This window comes from Panulirus ornatus, chromosome 30, assembly GCF_036320965.1.
Source record: "Panulirus ornatus isolate Po-2019 chromosome 30, ASM3632096v1, whole genome shotgun sequence".
Classification (NCBI taxonomy): domain Eukaryota; kingdom Metazoa; phylum Arthropoda; class Malacostraca; order Decapoda; family Palinuridae; genus Panulirus; species Panulirus ornatus.
The window spans coordinates 22231700-22245402 of record NC_092253.1 but is presented as its reverse complement, the minus strand read 5'-3'; the positions used below and the strand labels follow the sequence as shown (position 1 = coordinate 22245402).

Below are 13703 nucleotides of genomic sequence, written 5' to 3'. Positions count from 1 at the left end.
AAAGTCGTCCAAATGCCTCTCTCTTCCCTTTCACTAATAATCTTACTTCTTCATCCCACCACTCACTACCCTTTCTAATCTGTCCACCTCCCACACTTCTCGTGCCATAAGCCATCACAGAGGTATAAGTTTGTTGAGTATTCCTGGGAAATTATATGAGAGGGTATTGATTGAGAGGGTGAAGACATGTACAGAGCATCAGATTGAAGAGCAGTGTGGTTTCAGAAGTGGTAGAGGATGTGTAGATCAGTTGTTTGCTTTGAAGAATGTATGTGAGAAATACTTAGAAAAGCAAATGGATTTGTATGTAGCATTTATGGATCTGGAGAAGGCATATCATAGGTTGATAGAGATCTCTGTTGAAGTATAAGATATATGGTGTGGGAGGCAAGTTGCCAGAAGCAGTGAAAAGTTTTTATCGAGGTGTAAGGCATGTGACATGTAGGAAGAGAGGAAAGGGATTAGTTCTCAGTGAATGTCGGTTTGCGGCAGGGGTGCGTGATGTCTCTATGGTTGTTTAATTTGTTTATGGATGGGGTTGTTAGGAGGTGAATGCAAGAGTTTTGGAAAGATGGTCAAGTATGCAGTCTGTTGTGGATGAGAGAGCTTAGGATGTGAGTCAGTTGTTGTTCGCTGATGATACAGCGCTGGTGGCTGATTCGTGTGAGAAACTGCAGAAGCTGGTGACTGGGTTTGGTAAAGTGTGTGAAAGAAGAAAGCTGAGAGTAAATGTGAATAAGAGCAAGGTTATTAGGCACAGTAGGGTTGAGGGACAAGTCAATTGGGAGGTAAGTTTGAATGGAGGAAAACTGGAGGAAGTGAAGTGTTTTAGGTATGTGGGAGTGGATTTGGCAGCGGATGGAACCATGGAAGCGGAAGTGAATCATAGGGTGGGGGAGGTGGCGAAAGTTCTGGGAGCGTTGAAAAATGTATGGAAGTTGAGAATGTTATCTTAGAAAGCAAAAAAGGGTATGTTTGAAGGAATAGTGGTTCCAACAATGTTATATGGTTGCAAGGCATGGGCTATAGATAGAGTAGTGTGGAGGAGGGTGGATGTGCAGGAAATGAGATGTTTGAGGACAATATGTGGTGTGAGGTGGTTTGATCAAGTAAGTAATGAAAGGGTAAGAGAGATGTGTGGTAATAAAAAGAGCGTGGTTGAGAGAGCAGAAGAGGGTGTGTTGAAATGGTTTGGTCACATGGAGAGAATGAGTGAGGAAAGATTGACAAAGAGGATATATGTGTCAGAGATGGAGGGAATGAGAAGTGGGAGAGAAAATTGGAGGTGGAAAGATGGAGTGAAAAAGATTCTGAGTGATCAGGGCCTGAACATGCAGTAGGGTGAAAGATGTGCAAGGAATAGAGTGAATTCGAACAATGTGGTATACCGGGGTGGACGGGTGGACGTGCTGTCAGTGAATTGTACCAGGGCATGTGAATCGTCTGGGGTAAACCATGGAAAGTTTTGTGGTGCCTGGATGTGGAAAGGGAGCTGTGGTTTCGGTGCATTATACATGACAGCTAGAGACTGAGTGTGAATGACTGTGGCCTTTGTTGTCTTTTCCAAGCGCTACCTCATGCATAGGTGGGTGGAGGGGGCTGTCATTTCATGTGTGGCAGTGTGGTGATGGGAATGAACAAGGGCAGACAGTATGAATTATATATATGTGTATATGTCTTTGTGTATATATGTATATGTATACGTTGAGATGTATAGGTATATGTATGTACGTGTGTGGACGTGTATGTATATACATGTGTATGTGGGTGGGTTGGGCCATTCTTTTGTCTGTTTCCTTGCACTACCCCGCTAATGTGGGAGACAGTGACAAAGTATAATAAATGAAATAAACAAATGCTCTTATTCACATTTACTCTCAGCTTTCTTCTTTCACACACTTTACCAAACTCAGTCACCAGCTTCTGCAGTTTCTCACACGAATCAACCACCAGCGCTGTATCATCAGCGAACAACAACTGACTCACTTCTCTCGCTCTCTCATCCACAACAGACTTCACACTTGCCCCTCTTTCCAAAACTCTTGCATTCACCTCCCTAACAACCCCATCCATAAACAAATTAAACAACCATGGAGACATCACATACCCCTGCTGCAAACCAACATTCACTGGGAACCAATCATTTTCCTCTCTTCCTACACGTACACATGCCTTACATCCTCGATAAAAACTTTTCACTGCTTCAAACAACTTGCCTCCCACACCATATATTCTTAATACCTTCCAAAGAGCATCTCTATCAACTCTATCATATGCCTTCTCCAGATCCATAAATGCTACATACAAATCCATATGCTTTTCTAAGTATTTCTCACATACATTCTTCAAAGCAAACAACTGATCCACACATCCTCTACCACTTCTGAAACCACACTGCTCTTCCCCAATCTGATGCTCTGTACATGCCTTCACCCTCTCAATCAATACCCTCCCATATAATTTCCCAGGAATACTCAACAAACTTATACCTCTGTAATTTGAGCACTCACTTTTATCCCCTTTGGCTTTGTAATATGGCACTATGGAAGTATTTCACCAATCCTCAGGCACCTCACCATGAATCATACATACATTAAATAACCTTACCAACTAATCAACAATACAATCACCCCCTTTTTTTGATAAATTCCACTGCTATACCATCCAAACCTGCTGCCTTGCTGGCTTTCATCTTCCGCAAAGCTTTTACTACCTCTTTTCTGTTTATCAAATCATTCTTTCTAACCCTCTCACTTTGCACACCACCTCAACCAAAACACCCTATATCTGCCGCTCTATCATCAAACACATTCAACAAACCTTCAAAATACTCACTCCATCTCCTTCTCACATCACCACTACTTGCTATCACCTCCCCAGTAGCCCCTTCCCTGATGTTCCCATTTGTTCCCTTGTCTTATGCACTTTATTTATCTCCTTCCAAAACATCTTTTTATTCTCCCTAAAATTTAATGATACTCTCTCACCCCAACTCTTATTTGCCCTCTTTCACCTCTTGCACCTTTCTCTTGACCTCCTGCCTCTTTCTTTTATACATCTCCCAGTCATTTGCATTATTTCCCTGCAAAAGTCGTCCAAATGCCTCTCTCTTCCCTTTCACTAATAATCTTACTTCTTCATCCCACCACTCACTACCCTTTCTAATCTGTCCACCTCCCACACTTCTCGTGCCATAAGCCATCACAGAGGTATAAGTTTGTTGAGTATTCCTGGGAAATTATATGAGAGGGTATTGATTGAGAGGGTGAAGACATGTACAGAGCATCAGATTGAAGAGCAGTGTGGTTTCAGAAGTGGTAGAGGATGTGTAGATCAGTTGTTTGCTTTGAAGAATGTATGTGAGAAATACTTAGAAAAGCAAATGGATTTGTATGTAGCATTTATGGATCTGGAGAAGGCATATGATAGAGTTGATAAGAGATACTCTGTTGAAGTTATGAAGAGTATATGGTGTGGGAGGCAAGTTGCCAGAAGCAGTGAAAAGTTTTTATCGAGGCTGTAAGGCATGTGCACATGTAGGAAGAGAGGAAAGGGATTAGTTCTCAGTGAATGTCGGTTTGCAGCAGGGGTGCATGATGTCTCCATGGTTTTTTAATTTGTTTTTGGAAGGGATTGTTAGGCAGGTGAATGCAAGAGTTTTGGAGAGAGGGGCAAGTATGCTGTCTGTTGTGGATGAGAGGGCTTGGGAAGTGAGTCAGTTGTTGTTCACTGGTGGCTGATTCATGTGAGAAACTGCAGAAGTTGATGATTGAGTTTTTTAAAAAGTGGAAAGAAGAAAGCTGAAAGTAAATGTGAATAAGAGCAAGGTTATTAGGTACAGTAGGGTTGAGGGACAAGTCAATTGGGAGGTAAGTTTGAATGGAGAAAAACTGGAGGAATGAAGTGTTTTAGATATCTGGGAGTGGATTTGGCAGCAGATGTAACCATGGAAGTGGAAGTGAGTCACAGGGTGGGGGAGGGGGCAACAGTTCTGGGAGCGTTGAAGAATGTGTGGAAGGCGAGAACATTATCTCGGAAAGCAAAAATAGTAGTTCCAACAATGTTACATGGATGCGAGGTGTGGGCTATAGATAGGGTTGTTTGGAGGAGGGTGGATGTGTTGGAAATGAGATGTTTGAGGACAATATGTGGTGTGAGGTGGTTTGATCGAGTAAGTAATGAAAAGGTAAGAGAGATGTGTGATAATAAAAAGAGTGTGGTTGAGACAGCAGAAGAGGGTGTATTGAAATGATTTGGTCACATGGAGAGAATGAGTGAGGAAAGATTGACAAGGAGGATATATGTTTCAGAGGTGGAGGGAACGAGAAGTGGGAGACCAAATTGGAGGTGGAAAGATGGAGTGAAAAAGATTTTGAGCAATCGGGGCCTGAACATGCAGGAGGGTGAAAGGCATGCAAGGAATAGAGTGAATTGGAACGATGTGGTATACCGGGGTGGACGTGCTGTCAATGGATTGAACCAGGGCATGTGAAACGTCTGGGGTAAACCATGTTAAGTTTTATGGGGCCTGGATGTGGAAAGGGAGCCGTGGTTTTGGTGCATCATACATGACAGCTAGAAACTGAGTGTGAGCGAATGTGGCCTTTGTTGTCCTTTCCTAGTGCTACCTCGTGTGGGGGAGGGGGGTGTCATTTCATGTGTGGTGGGGTGGTGAAGGGAATGAATAAAGGCAGCAAGTATGAATTATGTACATGTGTATATATGGATATATCTGTGTATGTATATATATGTGTACATTGAAATGTATAGGTATATATATGTGTGTGTGTGGACGTGTATGTATATACGTGTGTATGTGGGTGGGTTGGGCCATTCTCTCATCTGTTTCCTTGCGCTACCTTGCTAACTTGGGAGACAGCGACAAAGTATAATGATAATACATTTGCCTTGAAGTATGTTCTGACTGACACCTTTTAGATTACACTCAGTTCACTGTACCTATTTGAAAGTGGCAACCAAGTGGCCCCAGTTTATAGGTAGGATTTAGGGGTACCAGAGCCTGGCCTTGAAGGCCAACAAAGGTTGTCTTTCAGAGTTTAGAGTTTCTGAAACTACATGGTACCCATTTGACTTAGAGGTGACCAGACAATTTGGTTTTTCAATAGTCAATCTTCAAGGCCATTTGAAAGGTAGCAGATGCCATTTTCATAAAAGCCATATTTTTCCTATGCTGTCTTAAATAATTTCTTTCTTCCAATGTATGATTGGGCATTCAAGTAAATTATGTGTTTCTCCTGAACTAGAGATGGTTGAAATGAAATTCATGGAAAAAATAATTATATTTTTTCCTTTTTTGCACCTTTCATAAATTCATAAAAATAATGGACACTGAAAGGGTTAAACATAAGTTAATGGATGTGAAACCCATATTTTATACATATGGATAAAGATAAATGCAATAGAGGTGGATAGCCTGTGTAGTCTAGGTGCAGTTAGGAGGATACATGAGTTAAGAATGGAGTGAAATATCAAAAATCATTTGAAATGTGGATGAAATGTTCAATTGCAAAATGCAGTTGGTGATTGATTGGTCAAAAAGATATATAGTAACACAGTTGAAGGTCAAGGAAGAAGAGATCAGGAACATGCAGAGTGAATTAAGTATGCAAGTGAATTAAGCATGCAAGTGGAATAATGTAGGACTGAATGCAGTGGAATAATGTAGGACTGAATGAAGTGAAAACGTTTTGTCATAGAGGCAGTGTGAATGGAGACATTGGTCGTACCAGACAGATCAGTCTAGTCATAGGTTTCACCTGACAAATAGGTCTAGTGTGGAAAGCACTTACGTACATGTAGGAGTTGAGGATGTGTGCATATGGTCTGAGAGACTGTATGTACTGATGCTTCCCAAGGAATTGAAATTGGAGCTGATAATAACTATATGATTATAGAAGTCAATCTCTCGCATGCATACATATGCTCTTTCACCCCCTTTCTGGTTCTGGTATAACCAATCTCTCTCTCTATGTTACACTTCGACTGAAAAGTCATCTTTGGCAGGTTGTGTTAGTCAGTGGACTAAGGGAGTAAATAATTTCCATACTGCTAAAATAATGCAACCATGGAGCTGTTGGAGCACCATAAAAGGGGTCATGGGTTATTTCTTTCCTCTCTCTGTGTTTGCTTGAACATGCATGTTCTGTTTACTGGTTTGCCTCATTATCTAGACCTACTATTCTTGAAAACCCTCTTCAGACACCTCATAGTGCCTGAGGATAACCAAGAGGGTAAACTTGTTGGAAGTGGATGGTAAAAGGGGAAAAGGTGTGCATGGGATCACGCTAATTGGAGTGATGTGGTATGCAAAGGACAAAATGCTGTCATTGAACTGAATCGGCATATGAAGGTGTGACAGGAAACTGTGGAATGATCTGTGGGTCCTGATGGTGGATAAAGGGCTCTGGTTTTAGTGCATTATGCATGACATCTATGATATGTGTGTTTAAGAAGGAGGCTGTTCTTTGTCTGTTCATAGCACTACCTCGCTAGTGTGGGAAATGGCAAACAAGTATTAAAAAAAAATGTTTTATTTGAACTACTTACTATACTAGTCAGACAACTGCTCCTTATCTAAGTTAATGGGGGATGATATGTGTTATTAGTCTTTTTACATCACTTCAAAACTGAATGACCTCTGAAAAGAATTAACATTTTATTGGTTCTATTACTGTTATTAAACATCATTCTTTGAGGTTAGGAAATCAGACATATCTTCCATAATGTACACAGGGCAGAGGAAGACCATGCAGTGGCATAGATGTCTTAGCTTGTGTAAGAACTTAAAGATCACCTTTTTTGTCACCTTTTTCTTCAACTGCTAACCCTGCAACTCGTACTCAAAGTTTAGTTGTGTTAATTAAGTCATCCCCTATGCTTGGTACCTCTTGTATAGGTTTTCAGTGTGATCATAAACTGTTCACGACCCATCCTACAGCTTGATTTGTAATGATTACTCTCCTTTTACTGAAAATGAGAAGGAATCGATATTCACCATAGCATGGATTGATAATGTATGATTCCCATGTCAGGAAGATGGCACAAAATCAGATACTGCCATTTAAAAGTGACTAAATATTATGTGGTTTGTTTATTGTGTCTAAAACCAATTTCTAACAAGTTTATTGTTTTCAGTCTTGTTTAAATGTTTTTGTTTGGTGACGTAATCAATAATTGTCACTGTTTTCTTGCTGGAAACAGAAATGTTTAATATTTATTTTTTTCTCTCCCAGGTATATATTGAGAAGTATGAGCGAGATAAGGAGAGGTATTCTGAGGAGAGAAAATTGTATGAAAATAGGAAAGTTGACTAGTCCATGCCAGTGGTTTAAACATGATGTCATTTATCACCATAATATGAAGAAGTTAATAAATGTTTATTTCTTTGGTGAATATTTATTATATCCTATTTACATTCATCTACAAACACAGCATCGTCTACACACTTAATATCAAATGAAGGTTGAGCTAATTTAGTATTAATGAATTGAACCATATATGTACATTTTTAACACAAGATGAAAAATCAATACTTTTAGTATTTGCAATATTTAAGAGGTCACAATAGAAAAAAGTTTTTTCATGTTCAGCAAGTAATTCATTAAGTACCACTGTCTTAAAAATGTAAAAATATATTGCACTCTTGACCAGCTCAAATGCCAACATCATGCAGATTTACATGATAAATGTAAAGAATGGAAGCATACATTAATTGAAATTGAGAAAATATAATGCATTTTGGCAAAATATTATCAGCAAATGATGAAAGGTGACCAAATATACATTGTAAATGTATACATGGTAAAAAAAGCATCTTACCACTTTTTGTGTAAAATAGTGACACCACACACACAAAAGAATTTTGAGAAATGCCTATTGGTCTGGGCTCACATTGGTATCCCTGATTTCATATTGTAATATATCAATTGCTAGAAACATTAACTGTTATTTGCCTTAAGTGTTTTATATATCGATGGGAATACCTATAAAGTGGGGCTACCATAATTATTAGGAAATTTACCTTATATTCACACCTACCAACACTACTGAGAAAGCATGAGTTGTACTGATCATTTCAAAGTTCATCGGACCCATCTGGGAAGATACTTTTTTAACCGAGTGTACACACACACACACACACACACACACATATATATATATATATATATATATATATATATATATATATATATATATATATATATATATATATATATATATGAATTTATTCTTATAAAATAGTTAACCATATTGGCAAAAAAAAAAAAAAAAATGGCATGAAAACCTACGATGTCTTCAGATTTGTGCCTTCCAAGTATATTCATTCTTAGATAAATTTTTTGAAAGGAAGCTTATAATCATTCATATGAATTACAATGCTCAGTATATTAAATGATCAGACATAGTTCTGGTAAAGAATTACTGATGAGGGGATGCTTCCTTAAACTCCTAATACAACCCATGCATGCTAGAAACTCTTTATACAATGGATCGGTTTCTTTTCTAAATTAACCTCCTGGACAGGTAACTGCTGATTTTCATTTTGTGAGAAGCAAGCAGAGAAAAGTTGTGAGTACGATGCTGAGAGAGCTGTGTACAGATAAAAATATAAAACATGACTAAAGGAACACTTTAAAAGCACACCACAGTATAGTATAAAATTAACTTAGGAATGATTGAAGACAAGTGAGCAAATGGGTCATGGCAAATGAAATACAAAATAATAATGAAAAAATAAAAATAACATGATATATGACAACTATATAGTTTACAACAGCACATTCCACTGGCTGAGGATGATAAATTGCCTTTGGCTTGAAAGAAAGGAAGCAAGGGAAGCACAGTATTTTCGTCAAGCAGTAATAAAGCGTTTACTGCTGACAAACACAAGGTTTCCTTTATAACACCTAAAGGAACATATATGGAAGAATATTTATTTTCTGGAACTGAAATACTTTCGGTTACTTGGCATTCCACCTACTGATGGGGTAAAACACCATTTTCTTAGGTTGTTCTTAAGACTTATCCTTTTGGGATTACTTGGAGATGAGCCATAATATGCTATCCAGTTATTCCAGAAATTGATAAACAGTAATAACACAAAGTAATACTGGGGGTACAGAGAAAGGGAATTCAGGAAAGACGTCATACTGGAGTTTGATTTCGTGGAGACATAGGGGTATGGCGTCCTTGATAAAATTGTAGTAGTCTCTCAACTGTTATTGCTACTCGTACTGTTCCTCTTTCTTCCAGAATATCATGAGCAGTGCATTTGTATTCCTGTGGATAAAAAAGGACATGAGTATCACATTCCTATAAAAGCCTCATTAGGACATAAACAGAAACTTTTGGGTATCTAAAAACCAACTATTTAGTTCATCCAAACCATTATTTTTTTGGCCCAATTCTTGATTGGTATTCGTCATCAGACAAATGAAAATAACTCCTATGATGCAAATCAAAAACAAAAGGATGTATTTACATATCAAACACAGAAATAATACTTACTTGTCTGGAAGAATTTAAATATATTCAAAAATAAAATATGTTAAATCACACACACAATACATAGATCTTTTTATTATGTCACAAAATCCATTATTTATTTTAAACACAGCTGGTTACAAACTTTTGAAATCCTTTATGAGATAAAAAGATAATAGCAATACAGTTCTAAATGATAATTGCAGTATGACTTAATCAGATAACATTAATCATGATATTACAAGGTGCTCAAAGTACCTGAAAAGTTGCAAGTGCCTGCACACCTGAATACCACCTACAGTCCAAGACAATATTTTACATGAACAATACATGAATGTAATTTCTCCTGGTCCTGTAACATTAGGAGGAGAATTCAAAAAGACCACTTCCATATGGAGATGAAGATGACAACTTGGACAATAACACACTGCAGATGTTTTTGCAAATGTATGTATCAGAGATACAATTATGGTGTAAACTAATATGTATTTTCTAATCCACCTGGCAATATCCTGGTACATTTCATTGTACTAATTCATATCTGCCTCTAACAAACCCTGTCTCTCATACATTCCCAGTAGGAACACTATTTCAGGATGTTTGTTTAACCCAAAAAAAGTGCATTGTCTTTAACAGGTAAAGACAACTTCATTTTAATAATTGACTAAAGTATATATTAAGTTTATATCATACTGTAACATACACCAGTTGAGCCAACAGTGACTAGTCTTGTAAGGAAGTGTTTTGTGTGCACTTAAAGCTTAAACTATGAATTAACTTTTAAATTAAAGAGGTCATATTTCACAATCATATGAGATTCAAGAACATAGTAAGAAAAAAAATTCATTGAGAATATTGTCCTCGTCCATACAAAAGAAGAGGAAACTAATTTCAGATTCCACTAATAATCTGATTGGAGTTTAAGTACACTTGGAATCGCAAGTAATCTAAAGGAAAATATGAAGGCATATTTTGGTGTAAGATATGTGAAGTGTACATAATAATTTGATATTCAAGAAAAAGTAGCCTAATGTATATGGCTCCATATATAAAGCACCTTTTTGGATTTTAAATCTTGAGACTAGAAACCGTCGAAGTCGACACAGAACTCACACTTACGTAAGTAAATTTTCATCTCAATATCACAGAATGTAATTCATACTCTTAGCTGCATGTACTAAAAGTTAATTTGAGATACTGTAGGTCTGTTAGGTATTAATTTACATCCTAAGATAAATCATACAAGTATCTTTCCCATAAGAAATACATACTGCATAATGTCAAGAATTAGGATGATTAAATACGTCATTCACAGTTATACAAATATATCCTACGAAGAGATGCATACCCATGAACATCATATAAAGGTCTCCAAAGGCTTTGGTTCAAGATGAAATACTGTAATTAGACTTAAGCAGATGAATATATTAGGAAAAGTAATGTACAGTAACATTTATGATGAAGCTGTTTTTGAAGACTAAAACTGCATGATAAAGCTCTGAAAACTGAACAGTATGAGAACTGCCACAAAAGAAAGGGTTATGCAAGGAAGACCCTACAAACCAAAGCCTTTTGATTTTAAGGGGCAAGGAGGGAAGAAACCATTCCACTACTACAGACCATCATGCAGCTGAAGTGGCATAAAAAAGAAATACACATCCCATATGATACATACTTTGCTTTGGATGATAAAAGCTGATAATGAAACTAAGGTTTAGTTTCATATGCCAACAGTTCCATCCCAGTTTGATTTGCTTTAAAGCAAAGCTAATTAGGTCAATAAAAGCTAAAAGCAGGAATCAATAACACATGGAAATATTTCATCTAATATTGTGCAGAAACAGAGCTCATAATTTTCATACTTCTACTGTATACCACACATATTTTCAGAGAGACGACACAAAGGCAGTTGTGTAGTTTGGAAATGCTACTTAAAAGGAGAGCTAAAGCTTGCAATAATTCATATAAGAAGCTCTGTTCAGGGTTAAGCATATAAGAAATCAGTTAAGTAAAACTTTGTAAGAAACTACATATTCAATTATTGGTCACAATCAGCTGTATTCTAAAATAATCTTGATATAGCATTTACTACTACTTTTTAATCACAAAATTACATCAGCATTCAGAATTAATTACTGAAATTAGATTGAAATATGGCATTTATATTGCATATACTCTTTACTCATACAGTTTATTGTATAGTATTTCACCATTTACTGCCAATTTATCCTTATGCCTGCTTGGTTCTTTTTCTGCAAAGTCTAGCTCATCATGTACACAACATAAAAATATATATTAACTAAATAAATCTGAAATAATATACTAGAATTACCTTACAAATCTAATGGAATGTTTAAAATAAAACAACTTTGATTAAATCAATACATAGTACACCCATATCAGGACAGTAATTACCCTTGATGATTAGACCAATAAATGACTACAAATTACCACTTACTGCATTTCAGTTGCTGTGTATTTTGCACTCTAAGTGATTATTATTATCTTGTACATAAATTAATTTTTGTTTTGATCTTGAGTGTAGAGTAATAAATCTGCAAACTAGAGACCTCCTTCTGCCTATCATCTTAATTCTCTGTATCCTATATCTGACAAAATAATCAGAAAAAGCAACGGCAACTCTTATTGCTCGCTCAAAGTTTGAAAAATAATGAGAAACAACTCGCATGAAAAACTGCTTGGATACGTGCATGAAGTACATTTATCCAATTTTAGGTACACTTAAGGATATGTGCATATGAAGATCAAAAAGTACTGAAACACATCTGATTGAAGCTGTATTAAGTCCTCTGGTTCAAATGGCAGAGACAGAGGAAGGTTTTGTGCAGCTCCAACCATATATGTACCAAGACTAAATCAATGTTCCCTAATGTTTGTCCAAGGGTGTAGACATGTCTACATAAATGACAAACTTTTTAACATGTTTGCATTTGTTGCAAGTAACTTGTAGAAAACTACAACATTAAACTTAACCATTTAGAATATACATGCAACTTGTATGTAAATGAATGGTTACAGCAACTGGTACAGTAAAATATAACTTAGTCAACTGATATTCACAAAACTATGTGCTGTAAATGTACTAGATAAAAGCACAAAGGAATTTTGTTACCCTTGCAAATATTTAAAGCTTAGTTTTTCTTGTGGAAAACATAAATGGATGCCATTAACCCTTACAGTGCTATGGACATCATCCTACTGTTACAAAGCAAGGTGCTATGAATGACAGTCTACAAACTTATTTTCCCACCACAGGTTGAATTCTGCATGCAATGCAGCCTCTGTTGGTTCACTATCCATGGTAGCCCAAACAAAGTCATTGAAGTTGCCTGGAGGCCTCAGTAACAATCTAGTGAACTGGTAAGCAGCTGTGAGCCTTTTTAGGGACTTCCCATGTGTGTGGTTCCTTCCACTACCAGTGCCATCCATTTCTGTACCCCCACTGCCCTCACTAAAGACTGTCCAATCCAATAAATAGTCCATTTATCCTAAATTACAAATGCTTATCGTACCTTCATTCATAAGACCAAAAAAAAAAAAAAAAATGGTTTTGTTAGTTTTTCTGCACCTAATCATATACATAAATAAAGCAATGAAATGTTGGTAACTGTAACTTCATAACTATTATTAGCCAATCTGGTGCACAATCTATTTTTCATAAACTAGGAATAACTGTCTTTAGAAAATAATAATAATTTTTTTTTCTTTTTTGTGCACCAGAGGTAGGTTTGAAGAAAACTTACACACTGAAAGGGTTAATGAAGTCTGCTTAGCAAGATGATGCAAATCATTTAGTCTTTCCATCCTTACGAGAATTACCAAAATCTCTGTTTTGCAGTGTCAGTTGTTTTTTTATAATAAGCAAGAAAAAAGGAATATCTTTTCAAGGGACAGTGATCTGAGTTCAATCCCAATGAAACCTGAGAGTAATCCTTTGGGCAAATTGGGTAACGTTAAGCCATGCATGCCATGAACCAGTTAGCTTTATACCAATTCCCCAGGGTAAGTAAATCTTTCTCAAGTGGGAAGTGTACAATTTCACATAATGAGAACTATATTGAGAAAACATTGTAAGCAACTACTTTAGCTGATAATAATCATACTGATGTTTTTCATACATATATCTTGTTTGTGATCAAAGTAAAATTCCAATAATACCCCTTTCCTTTTACCAATGA

General features: G+C 36.7%; 2 protein-coding genes across 7 annotated transcripts in view; one reads left to right on the top strand and one right to left on the bottom strand.

Moving 5' to 3' along the window:
* Positions 1-7407, top strand: part of LOC139758474 (uncharacterized) — a 38515-nt gene extending 31108 nt beyond the window's left edge. For all 3 annotated transcript variants that reach the window (XM_071679936.1, XM_071679937.1, XM_071679935.1), the window contains one exon: positions 7254-7407. In XM_071679936.1, the coding sequence (XP_071536037.1) occupies positions 7254-7334 (81 nt within the window). In that variant the 3' untranslated portion in view covers positions 7335-7407. The remainder of the gene's footprint in view (positions 1-7253) is intronic.
* Positions 7397-13703, bottom strand: part of Lrch (Leucine-rich-repeats and calponin homology domain protein) — a 313181-nt gene continuing 306874 nt past the window's right edge. For all 4 annotated transcript variants that reach the window (XM_071679927.1, XM_071679928.1, XM_071679934.1 and 1 more), the window contains one exon: positions 7397-9300. In XM_071679927.1, the coding sequence (XP_071536028.1) occupies positions 9166-9300 (135 nt within the window). In that variant the 3' untranslated portion in view covers positions 7397-9165. The remainder of the gene's footprint in view (positions 9301-13703) is intronic.